This window comes from Oncorhynchus mykiss, chromosome 1 (genome assembly GCF_057628025.1).
Source record: "Oncorhynchus mykiss isolate SJ-2025 chromosome 1, ASM5762802v1, whole genome shotgun sequence".
In the NCBI taxonomy this organism is placed as follows: Eukaryota; Metazoa; Chordata; class Actinopteri; order Salmoniformes; family Salmonidae; genus Oncorhynchus; species Oncorhynchus mykiss.
In genome coordinates this window covers 76,118,035-76,131,245 of record NC_143022.1, presented here as the reverse complement: position 1 = coordinate 76,131,245, position 13,211 = coordinate 76,118,035, and the positions used below count along the sequence as shown (strand labels likewise).

General features: G+C 40.2%; 1 protein-coding gene across 2 annotated transcripts in view; it reads right to left on the bottom strand.

Annotated features, from left to right (window-relative positions):
• The window catches only part of LOC110528891 (protocadherin-15), a 275,550-nt gene that overhangs the window by 171,256 nt on the left and 91,083 nt on the right, over positions 1-13,211 (bottom strand). For both annotated transcript variants that reach the window (XM_090240353.1, XM_021611090.3), the window contains 4 exons: positions 12,283-12,438; positions 9,150-9,269; positions 8,869-8,979; positions 5,358-5,528 (listed from right to left, as the gene is read on the bottom strand). In XM_090240353.1, the coding sequence (XP_090096479.1) occupies positions 5,358-5,528; positions 8,869-8,979; positions 9,150-9,269; positions 12,283-12,438 (558 nt within the window). The remainder of the gene's footprint in view (positions 1-5,357; positions 5,529-8,868; positions 8,980-9,149; positions 9,270-12,282; positions 12,439-13,211) is intronic.

The window sequence follows — 13,211 nt, the reverse complement described above, 5'->3', positions numbered from 1 at the left end:
AACAAGGGAAACGTGACAAAATGCAAATAAATGTTCAATATTAAATATCATAAACAATATATCAGTATTATGGCTTTGTTAGATTCAGTCCCCATTCACACAGTACACTACTGTTAACACAATAGGCTAACAATCTAATTAAACAGCTTTAAGTTTCTTCTTCCTCAGAATTCTCACCAACATGCATAATAGTACCATACATCACAGCTAATCTGTTTGTTGTGCTGTAGGCTAGGCGACTTCTCTTATTCACGCACACTCATTGCTAATAGACACCCTTAGCACTAATTAGCTTGCTCTGCATTTCCCTAGTGTACCCACATATGGCTAATACAGTAAGTGGATGTGTGCTTAGCGGTTTGCGTTGTACTTCCCAAGCACAGGAAGGCACATGGCTAACCAACAGCTCTGGCAGAATCCCTCCCTTGGGGAAAGTATTTATATCCCAGGGTCCACTGTAATCCTTATTCCCCCACACGCACGCACGCACGCACGCACGCACGCACGCACGCACGCACGCACACACACACACACACACACACACACACACACACACACACACACACACACACACACACACACACACACACACACTCCACCACTTTTACAATGTATGGAGGTGCGCTAAATCAAATCCCTCTAGCTCTGCACAATGATGATTAGCTATAATACTCCTCCAGCAGCCATTCTCGTGAGGACTCCAGAGCAGATAGCTAATAACCCTAAGGGAGCAAATAAATACATATCAACTCAATAAGGTGTGTCTAGCCTCTATAATTACATACAATACACTCATCAATTATTCATTCAGAGAAAAGCCTCACCATACAGCATATGAATTTGCAGTGCCTTTAGAAAGTATTCACACCCTTTTCCACATTTTGTTGTGTTACAGCCTGAATTCAAAATGGATTCAATTGAGAATTTTGGGTCACTGGCCTACACACAATACCACATAATGTCAAAGTAGAATTATATTTTTTAGAAATGTTTACAAATTAATAAAAAATGAAAAGCTGAAATGTCAATAAGTATTCAACCCCGTTGTTATGGCAAGCCTAAATAAGTTCAGGAATAATAATGTGATTAAACTCAGATAATAATTGCATTATTATCTGTGTGTGCTATAATAGTGTTTAACATGAGTTTCGATATGACTACCTCATCTCTGTACACCACACACAATTATCTGTAAAGGTCCCTTAGTACAGCAATGCCTCGCAAATGAAGGGCAGATGGGTAAAAGTAAAAACAAAACATGAAATATCCCTTTAAGCATGGTGAAGTTGTTAATTACGCTTTGGATGATGTATCAATACACCCAGTCACTACAAAGATACAGGTGTCCTTCCTAAATCAGTTGCCAGAGAGGAAGGAAACCGCTCAAGGATTTCACCATGATGCCAATGGTGACTTTAAAACTGTTAAAGAGCTTAATAGCAGTGATAGGAGAAAACTGAGGATGGATCAACAACATTGTCGTTATTCCACAACACTAACCTACATGATAGAGTGTAATGAAGGAAGCCTGTACAGGATAAACATATTTCAAAACATGCATCCTGTTTGCATTAAGGCACTAAAGTAAAACAGCAAACAACGTGGCAAAGAAATTAGCATTAATTCCTGAATACAAAGCTTTATGTTTGGGGCAAATCCAACACAACACATTACTGATTAACACTCTTCATATTTTAAATAATGGTGGTGGCTGGATCATGTTATGGGTATGCTTGTCATCAGCATGGACCAGGGAGTTTCTTTGATAAAAAGAAACGGAATAGAGCTAAGCACAGAAACATTTCCTGAGGAAAACATGGTTCAGTCTGCTTTCCAACAGACATTATGAGACAAATGCACCTTTCAACACGACAATAACCTAAAACACAGGGACAAATTTACACTGGAGTTGCTTACCAAGATGATATTGAATGTTCCTGAGTGGCCTAGTTACAGTTTTGACTTAAATCGACTTGAAAACCTATTACAAGACCTGGAAATGGCTGTCTAGCAATGATCAACAACCAACTTGACAGAGCTTGAATCATTTAAAAAAGAATAATGTGCAAATATTGTACAATCCAGGTGTGCAAAGCTCTTAGAGACTTACCCAGAACGACTCACAGCTGTAATTGTTGCCAAAGGTGATTCTAACATGCATTGACTAACATGTATTGTTTTATTTTTCATAAATGTCCACTATGTCATTACATACTATTTTGTGTACAAAAAAAGTAAGTTAAATCAACTTGAATCCCACTTTGTAATACTTTCTGAAAGCACTGTAGTAACACAATGGTTTTACTGCAGCAGGTACAGTTTTCCAAGCAACTACCAGAAAAAAAGCTGATAATATAGCCTTGCAATCTAGGAAGGCTGAACAAACTCTGCAAAACAAATTCGGTAAATTTTTTTAATAACCCCTGGTCATAAAGTATTGATAAAATATTGTCAATTGCATTTTAAACATTTATTAATATTTTATCTTATATTTACTAATGTTAGTAAGTTATTCATTAATATATCTATAGATATACAAGACCATTCAAAAGTTTGGTCACACCTACTCATTCCATGGTTTTTCTTTATTTTTACTATTTTCTACATTGTAGAATAATAGTGAAGACATCAAAACTATGAAATAACACAAGGAAGCATGTAGTAACCACAAAAGTGTTAAACAAATGAAAATATATTTCATATTTTAAATTCTTCAAAGTAGCCACCCTTTGACTTGATGACAGCTTTGCACATTCTTAGCATTTTCTCAACCAGCTTTATGAGGTAATCACCTGGAATGCATTTCAATTAACAGGTGTGCCTTGTTAAAAATGTATGACAAGGTAGGGGTTGGAAATCTGTCATTTGGTCTGATGAGTCCAAATTGGAGATTTTTGGTTACAACCACCGTGTCTTTGTGAGACGCAGGGTAGGTGAACGGATGATCTCCGCATGTGTGGTTCCCACCTTGAAGCATGGAGGAGGAAGTGTGATGGTGTGGGGGTGCTTTGCTGGTGAACACTGTCCATTTTACTCTGGCAATAAACTGTAAACCATTGACAAGCGTTGTACTCAGAGTCTGCGCACTGGTTCAACTGCCCAGAATAGATAGATAGCTTTGGAGGATACATATCCTCTTAATATACAGTATCATTATATACTATTAATGTTTTATATCAATATATTATCTTAGTATGAATACATAGCTTATTCTTAAAAATAGAAATAAGTGTTCTTTGTGTATGAGAAGGATAATTAGGTTGTGGACTGTAGTGGACTGGAATAATGTGGAATGTGGAATAATGTGTGGAATAATACTCCCTAACTTGACTGATAAGAAGACCTTTGAGAGGCGTGAAGGAGTACCGGACTCAAGCTGGGATGATAACACCATCTGCCCAGCCACAGAGATTGATCGTTCATCCTAGACACAAAAGGGGGGTCTGTTTGGGAAGGGAGGCCTAGTTGGAGGTTATAAATATATGTTGTGACTCTGTATCTGCTCTCACTGCTGCATAACCTAGTGTGGTGAAAACATCTAGCTAGAGCTTTCTTTGGGTATCCATCTGGATTACTGAGACGGAATTTAGAACCTAACTATTGCCGTTATTGGCTGGATTCACCAAGATGTGTAGTCAAAACTAAAGAGTCTGAATCAGTGGAACAGGAGCCGGCACAAAACAAGGTAGGCAAGTTCCTACACCTGACACCACTCATTCTGTCATGTTGGGGTTGGAGGTGGAATATAAATGATGGGAAACCTAGAAAACCTGGATTTATTCAGTAGGCCTACTGTGTGTACGACCGGTCATAGACCTATGATTTGGAGCCCATAGGGGGTTTAGCCATCAGAAGGTTAAGACTATGCACTATATTCCTAGGAGGTTTAGTCATCAGAATGTTAGACTAGGCACTATATGCCTAGGAGGTTTAGCCACCAGAATGTTAGCCTAGGCACTATATGCCTAGGAAGTTTAGCCACAAGAATGTTAGACTAGGCATTGTTATATGCCTGGGGAAAAATGAAACATTCAGATGTTGGCTAAATTAGTTACCTTGAAAAGACAGTACTTGAAGTGAAGCTTTTGGGGGATACAATTAGACAGAGCGAGAGAGATAGAAAGAGAGACAGAAAGAGAGAGTAAGCGAGAGCAATAGAGCGAGAGAGAGAGAAAGCAAGATAGAGAACAAGAGATAGAGAAAGTGACAGAGAGAGAAAGAGATATACTTTTCCATCCTGCTCTCTAGCTTCCAACATTTCTTCCACTGATGAGAAAGCTGAGCTTTGGGTACTGTACTGTAGAAATCCACACAGCTCCCCGGCCCTGCATACTTAGCAGTCTGCAAACCTTTTATCATTAATTATAAATCACCCTGACTCCTCTCAGCCAACAACTGGATTCACAATGACTCTATTTCTCTCTCTTTATCCATGTCTCTAACTATTTAGGTCACTGTCCATCTCCTCTCCTTCTCCCTTTCTCAGTCACTATCACCATATTTTTAAGTCTTTCTCTCTAACTCCCTCAGGGACCCAGTGACACAGGGTGAGCAGAAAAGACACATTGTCAAAAAACACATGGGACTGTCACGTTCTGCAACTCCAATCTCAGTTTGACACTGTAGTTGGTCACTACCTCCCAGCACTCATAAAGGCCTCTTCCTCTTCTCTCTCTCCCTCTTATTTCTGACATCCTGTGAGAGATGTCAGGTCCACAGCACCCCACCACACCCCCCCTCTCTCTTTCCCTCAGTCTGACTCCCCCCACCCCTCTCTCCATCTCTTTCTGCTCTACATTTCCTACCAAAGCTATATCAATCTCTATCGCTTTTTGATCGGAATTCAGCTGGTGTTTTTAGTCTGAAGCTAACTGAAACTTCAGCTGTAATTGCTGTTCCACCAGACCAGAAAATGCTTTTAAATGACCATGCTGAGACAAAACAGCAAGGATTAGTGTGCGTGAGGAACACGCTCACACTTCAAACACTGCAGATGTGGCATTTACTTCCACACTCTCCTGCCATGCTGTTCTGCCAGTGTGGTGCTGGTCTGTGCCAGTATAGCGCTGTGACTTATGATATACACACTTGTCAGATCATCACCTGCCTGACACTCACTCACTCACTACCTGTTCGCTTACACACGCACAAAGCCTAATCCTCCTCCCATACCCCTACTAACCTAACCCTAAACATTACCCCTGAGCATAAAATAGCCTTTTACCTTGTGGTGAATTGGTCAAATGCCCTTGTTTTACTATTGTTGTGAGGACTTCTTGTTTTACTATCCTTGTGAGGACTTCTGGTACCCAGGATAGCAAAACCAAAAACATACACACACACAGTGTGTTTTGTACCGGTTTGGTGAATTCTGGTATGGTGACTCGGTAGGTGACTGGGTTGCAGTCGTGGGTGTTGTTGACCAGGACACAGGGCAGGAACATGGGGCCCAGGTCATCTCCATCCAGAACATCTATTGTCAATGTGGTTGTAGCGGTCCGCCTATTGGCATCGTACGGGGCACGGTCCTGTAGGATGCAAGTCAACATGGTTACTTACCAAAGCTATTAATGAATAACACATTGAAATATCATCAAAATCAATCAAAGGAGACCAATTTCTCTTTTCAATTCCATGATCAACTTTGTAATCTTAGTGAGCATAATGGGTTGAGAAATATATATTCATGTACCATCGCTCTACTTAAAATATAATTCTGTAGCATTACAGTGCCTGATTCATAATCCTTGTCAGGGACTCTTCACGGCTAATGACCAGAAGTAATAAGCAAGGCCACACTACATATTTTATAAAAATGCATTTATTAAAACCCTAAGCATTTAAATCAGTCTCATTAGAGCCACTTGATTTCCAATATCTAATGTGGCCTGCTGGGAGTCTGGGAGCCACTGCCCTTCCTCATATTAAAGTTCTAATTAAATAAATCCTGATATGTTAGGCTGTTAGCCTACGAACAGTTACCTGACGGAGCTCCAAAGAGAGCCTGGAGTCGTTATGCAAATATGGAAATAAATAGTAATGGAAACAGGAAAAAGGGACCGACCTTTCAGTTAGGTCGTTCTGGACTAAAAGTAATTATGGGCTATGTAACTTGTAGGCTATTTGAAAGTTGATTGTTTGTGGATTTGTTTCTTGTTAAGGGATAAACAATGGTCCCTTGATGAGGAGCTGTCTCCATCCTTTCATAATCCAGAACACAAATTTCTACATAACCACAACAAATCAATGATCATTGTGCTGCTTTTATTCTAGGATTAGAACACCATGTCAGTCAAGCAAAGAATTAAAAACAGTCGAACAATCAAAGCGTATAGAGGCTTTGTAAAAAGCTTTGCACTTTAATTGCAAATGTGTAATCTGCAACAGCTGCTATCTTTCCTTCCAATTATGTACATTTTAATTTCAGTAACAACAAATAGTAACTGCACAGAACAAAAAATTAAAATGCAACAAGTGTTGATCCCATGTTTCATGAGCTGAAACAAAAGATCCCAGAAATACTTACAAAAAGCGTATTTATCTCAAATGTTGTGCACAAATTTGTTCACATCCCTGTTAGTGAGAATTTCTCCTTTGCCAAGATAATCTATCTACCTGACAAGTGTGGCATATCAAGAAGCTGATTAAATAACATGATCATTACACAAGTGCACCTTGTGTTGGGGACAATAAAATGCCTCTCTAAAATGTGCAGTTTCGTCACACAACACAATGTCACTGAAGCCATTGAAGAGGAGTGGAATAACATTCCACAGGCCACAACCAACAGGCAGATCAACTCTATGCGAAGGAGATGTGTTGCACTGCATAAGGCAAATGGTGGTCACATCAGATACTGACTGGTTTTCCACACCCCTACTTTTTCTTGAAGATATCTGTGACTAACAGATGGATATCTGTATTCCCAGTCATGTGAAATCCATAAATTAGGGACTAATTAATTGATTTCAATCGACTGATTTCCTCATACAGTGCCTTGCAAAAGTATTCATCCCCTTTGGCGTTTTACCTATTCTGTTCATTACAACCTATATTTTAAGCTGCTAAATAAGATATGGTGCAACCAATTACCTACAGAAGTCACATAAGTAGTTAAACAAAGTCCACCTGTGGGCAATCTAAGTGTCACATGATCTCAGTATATATACACCTGTTCTGAAAGGCCCCAGAGTCTGCAACACCCCAAAACAAGGGGCACCACCAAGCAAGTGGCACCATGAAGACCAAGGAGCTCTCCAAACAGGTCAGGGACAAAGTTGTGGAGAAGTACAGATCAGGGTTGGGTTATAAAAAAATATCAGAAACGTTGAACATCCCACGGAGCACCATTAAATCCATTATAAAAGACGGCAACACAAGAAACCTGCCGAGAGAGGGTCGCCCACCAAAACTCACGGATCAGGCAAGGAGGACATTAATCAGAGAGGCAACAAAGAGACCAAAGATAACCCTGAAGGAGTTGCTAAACTCCACAGTGGAGATTGGAGTATCTGTCCATAGGACCACTTTAAGCCGTACACTCCACAGAGCTGGGCTTTATGGAAGAGTGGCCAGAAAAAGCCATTGCTTAAAGAAAATGTATTGTTTGCCAAACCATATGGAAGAAGGTACTCTGGTCAGATGAGACTATACCGCAGCCTTTTTAGCCATCAAGGAAAACGCTATGTCTGGCACAAACCAAACACCTCTCATCACCCGAGAACACCGTCCCCACAGTGAAGCATGGTGGCAGCATCATGTGTGGGGATGTTTTTCATTGGCAGGGACTGGGAAACTGGTCAGAATTGAAAGAATGGTGGATGCCGCTAAATACAGGGAAATTCTTGAGGGAAACCTGTTTCAGTCTTCCAGAGATTCAAAAATGGGACGGAGGTTCACCTTCCAGCAGGACAATGGCCCTAAGCATACTGCTAAAGCAACACTCTAGTGTTTTAAGGGGAAACATTTAGATGTCTTGGAATGGCCTAGTCAAAGCCCAGACCTCAAGCCAATTGAGAATCTGTGGAATGACTTAAAGATTGCTGTACACCAGCGGAACCCATCCAACTTGAAGGAGCTGGAGCAGTTTTTCCGAATGGGCAAAAATCACAGTGGCTATATGTGCCAAGCTCATAGAGACATACCCCAAGAGACTTGCCGCTGTAATTTCTGCAAAAGGTGGCTCTGCAAAGTAGTGATTTTTTTTGTGTGTGTGGGGGGGGTGAATAGTTATGCACGCTGAAGTTTTCAGTTTTCTGGGGGTCTTATTTCTTGTTTGTTTCACAATAAAAAATATTTTGCATCCTCAAATGTTGTGTACATTTTGTGTAAATCAAATGATACAAACCCCCCAAAAAATCTATTTTAATTCCAGGCTGTAAGGCAACAAAATAGGAAAAGAACCAGCGGGGGGGGGGGGGGGGGGGTACTTTCGCAAGCCACTGTATGAACTGTAACTCAGTAAAATCTTTCAAATTGTTGCATGTTGCTTTAATATTTTTGTTCATTGTAGTAAGGTTTTGGTTTATCTGGCAATGGCAAACTTAATGAAGGATAAACCAAGCAAAGTAACAATCAGCAATTTACCCTATATTCTAAACATCAGCAATTAACACTTTAAACAAAACAAGTCCCTAAACCAACCATTCATTCCAAAACCTTACAAAACGCCAATCCATTCTCTTAGCCAGAGTAGAAAACAAACTGATCCATGGACCCTCAAGTCCTAAACATTCAACAACTCTCACTGTCAATTCACTACCATGACACCAAGTAAAACATATTGTTCATTAATATTTAATATGCACAAACACACATGCGTATGCACACACTTCTGGAGCACACAAACAAACAAACAAAGTGTCTCACATTGGCTTTAACAATGACCAGGTAGCGTGTTTTCTCTTCGTAGTTTAGTCTCTCAGCCAGAACAATGTTTCCAGAGAGAGTATTCCCTACAACCACAGTTGTATTAGACACCTGAGAAAGAAAAAAGAGAGACAGAGAGGGCGAGAGAAAGAGAGAGAGACAGACAGACAGGCAGTGTTCAGTCATAGGTTTCACTGTCAACAGACATTGTTCCGCTGTCCCATTGTCGTATAGCTTCAGTAAGTCAAAATCTGCAGTCAGTAATCATTACATCCACGTACTGGGTCATTGGGGTTGTACTGGATGCCATATTCTATCTGTCCGTTGGGCCCGTCATCGATGTCTGTGGCCCCATTGTCTCCACTGAAGCCTGTGAATATGGTGGTCCCGGCAGGAGTGAGCTGGAGGCAGAGATAGAGACAGAATACTATCAACAGGCATGTCCCTCTGTCTGGACATTGTAACAACTCTATATTTTACATTTCACTGATATTACTGACCCCTCCCAAGATCGCAGGAACACAGTGTCTTCTATGGAAGGTGGCCAAATACTGACAGAAGTGCAAGAAGTGGAAACCTTTGTTGTTAGGAAGAGTGAATGAATGCACTGATTTGGACTGAAAATGTTTTAGTCGGCAGCCGTGGATGAGTATTTCTCTGGGGGCCTCAGCACCCCACTGACAGCCATAACAACCTCTCAGAGAGATGCTGCAGAGAGAGGGGCCTCCAGAGTGCTGTGTTCTAGAGCACCTGGGGGCCCGAGGGGAGTTGAGCTCAGTTCAGGAGAGGTTTGACAGCAGTGGAGTCTGATTCAGAACACTTTTCAGGGAGTAATGTTTCCTGGGATAATACACACTGACAGGAACTTAGAGTGAAGAACATAGGAAGTGTCAACAAAGGAGACAAAAGTCATGGTTGTCTGACTCGGAGGCTCTCGATACAGGCGTCTTATGTAGGATCTTAATTTGTTCACTTTTTTTGCTGAGAATTTGCACATTTTAAGTGTATTTGAGGTTTAAAAAGCCTTCTAAAGTTTGTAATTTCCACAGATCTGATATCTGTTCATATCAAAAGCTTGCTGAAATAATAAGACATGTCCAGTGTCATTAATGTGATGACATTTTGGAAAAGAGAATCAGAGAAATAACTAGTGTATTTGACAGTGACACTCAACAGTAAATTAAATGTATTTCCTCTGACAGCTGCGAGATATGATGGATGAGAACCATGGTAATTTCAGAGAGCTATATCAGCAAATGTAGGAGATTAAAATCAATCATCAAATGTGTATGCACATTCTGTATCCACATAATTAGCTTGTTTGTTCATTTCTGCAGACGTTTTGGTCAAAATGTACGTTTCATTCAAGCATGTAGGTAGATAACAGTTTGTGGTAAAATAAATTTAAAAAAAAAAGTTATACTGCAAATTGCAGCCAAAAGTCAATTCGCTGTAGGTGTAGATATCACTGGCTGTTTTTGATTAAACATATTATATCATTCTAAACACATTGATGCCTAATACAAAATATTTAAGAGAATCCGGTGTTGGAGGATATATTGGCACAGGTATTTTGGTATTTGGTATTTTATTAGGATCCCCATTAGCTGCTGCAAAAGCAGCAACTACTCTTCCTGGGGTCCACACAAAACATGAAACATGACATAATATGGGTATTGTTAACTGTACCAACATATCCTCCAAAAAACATCTTCGGGGGAATTGTAACTTTTATACAACGGGTTAACAACATATTCAAATAATGATTTACATATTTTCATTAAAAACATTATTTTGAGGAATTTATTCATACTATTTCATCCTTCCACAATATATAGTCCCGACACAAATCTAGGGTTGCTATCAAAGCTGGCTGGTTGTTCGTTCTATTGGTTCGGTTGCCAGTCTTTTTGTTCTGTATCTATGGACACGACCCAGTCGTCCGTTCTAAATGTTCCATTGCCATACTGACTGGCAATGTTCTTATCCCTTGCTTGCCAGCTAGCCAACTACGTCTAACAGTCACGTCAAACAGTGCAAATGTAGTTACATTTGCATTTGTTTAAGCTGTGAACTAATGAGTTAATGATGTGCGATTTCACCTGGCATAGAAAATGTGCTCTCTCGTCAGAACACGGTTGTTCACAGGAGCTCGCCAACAACACAACTAACATAATCACTTCAAACTGAAGCTGGAGAGACTGCAAACTAGCTGCATTTTATTTGTTTTCTATTGACATTTATTTGTATAAATCCATAAAAAATTATGCTGATTCTTGATTTTAATTGGCTGAGAAAAGCTGCCTGCCTGTCTGTCTCATCCTGATCCCCAACACGTTCATTACTTTGCGACAGTTGGAGATCGAATTTGAATACTGAAACAATGTTGCAAAAGTTGGAGAGACAGACAGCAAGGTTTATACAAATTTCTGCTGTCGAAAACTAAATGTTAGTCTAAAAGAAATGTGAGATAACATCTAAATGTTTTTATAGTGGAGATCAAGATTATAAATTGCCTGGCTGGGTTGATGAGATAGTTGATTACGCAGTCAGATGGAACAGAGTATATAGGCATTTTAACGTTGTAGATTTAGCCGGTGGTAACTTGTGGAATAGACACCGGCTGGAACTGCGGATTTAGCCATTCAGCATTAGACCCACCCGTTGGATAAAATGTAATATTCCACTGTGCTCTCTGTATGGACTGGTAGGGAGAGTACTGACTCATGCAGCTATCACTTTGTTGTAAATAAAACATGCACACACTAGCATCGTTGAGCTCTCTGGGTTAGATAGGGAGTATGGTGACATCTATATCACGCAGAGAACACAGACAGGAACCCCATGATTCACTGGGAACGCATAACTAGCGTGATACCGTCCATGCGTCAGAGCAATTTCATGCAATAGAGGAAGAACAGATATCCAGGAGATCTAAGGACCTGCTATTGTTTTGTTATCCTCGGAAGCTGCTGCCTAATATGCGTAGAATAGCTGTTGTCATGTTTTACTCTGTCTCCATGCAGAAGGCATAACAGAGAAAAAAAACTGAGAAAAATAAGATGGGGAACCAAGTGCAAAATACTCCTGTTAGTGCAGAGTAGCCTAGTCTACACTCTATTCCACTGTGCCTACATCAACAAAGCTTTGACTCTTTAACTAGGTAGGTCCTTAATTTCAATGATGACCAAACCTTGACCTTTCTTTGTAATTGAAAGAATGAAGCATTAATGTACTACATAATTGCTTCAACAGTAATCTGTATAGGAGTCACTGTCTGTAAGGCCTCTGGGCTTTGCTGACCTCTGTGGGAAGGGTCATGCCAGGCTGAATTACTTACCCGGGGGAGAAAGATATGCTCACTAAAGCAAAAAGCAACAATTGCTGTAGTAACTCTCTCTCCCTCTCGCTCACCTCGTTGACGGCCACATAGTAGCGTGGCTGCTGAAAGCGAGGTGTGTTGTCGTTTTTGTCCCTGACTACAATCCGGACCTCGTGAAGAATCACTGTCCCAACCAGCTCACTGGTGCACTGGACCTTCACCACGATTGTAGTGATAGAGGAAGGGGGCTGAGGGTGAGAAAGAGAGTGAGAGAGTGAGAGAGAGAAGTGAGAGCAAGAGAAAGAGATACAAGAATTCAACCAATTCAATAAACCAATGATTATGCAATCATCTTTGTAAAATACATTGGCACACTGCTCGAACACACTCAGTAGATGATTAGTTCCAAATGTTTCCAACACAGCCACATAAAGAATGCTTTTCTACCTCACAGTGTCCTGGGATTTTACAGACTCTGAACAGGGAAGTGGTGGATGGGCTCCAAGACAAGGAGGCAGAGGTTACAAATCAATCCAACAGAACTGATTTTTCCTTACAATGAGGAAATTGCAGTGCAATCAAACCAGGAGCCTCAAAACAGTGGGATCTGTATAGCACTTCAAGCTTTCTTGGACTTGTTTTGATACCAGTATTTACAATGGCCAAACTGTTCTCGTTGTGAAAAACAGTTAAACATTGATGAACATTTCCAGCATGCAGCAGGCCTGTCTTATTTTCTCAAATCAAAAAGACTAACTGGTGTTGTCTATTAGTTCACTCCAATTAGGGCAGGGGTGGTAGGGTTAGGGGAAAATAATAAGGAAACCATATTCAAAAATATATGTATATGGGGGATTGGAAACTATCCAGGCAATTACATTGATGGAAGCCACAATCTATCTGTAATATCATGAATTTGTAAAAATAATTATAATAAAATAATTGTGTGGTTTTGGAATATCAATGCGTTTTGGAGAGCTTACAATGTATTTGCATACAATTTAAGTATCAGTGGAACTGT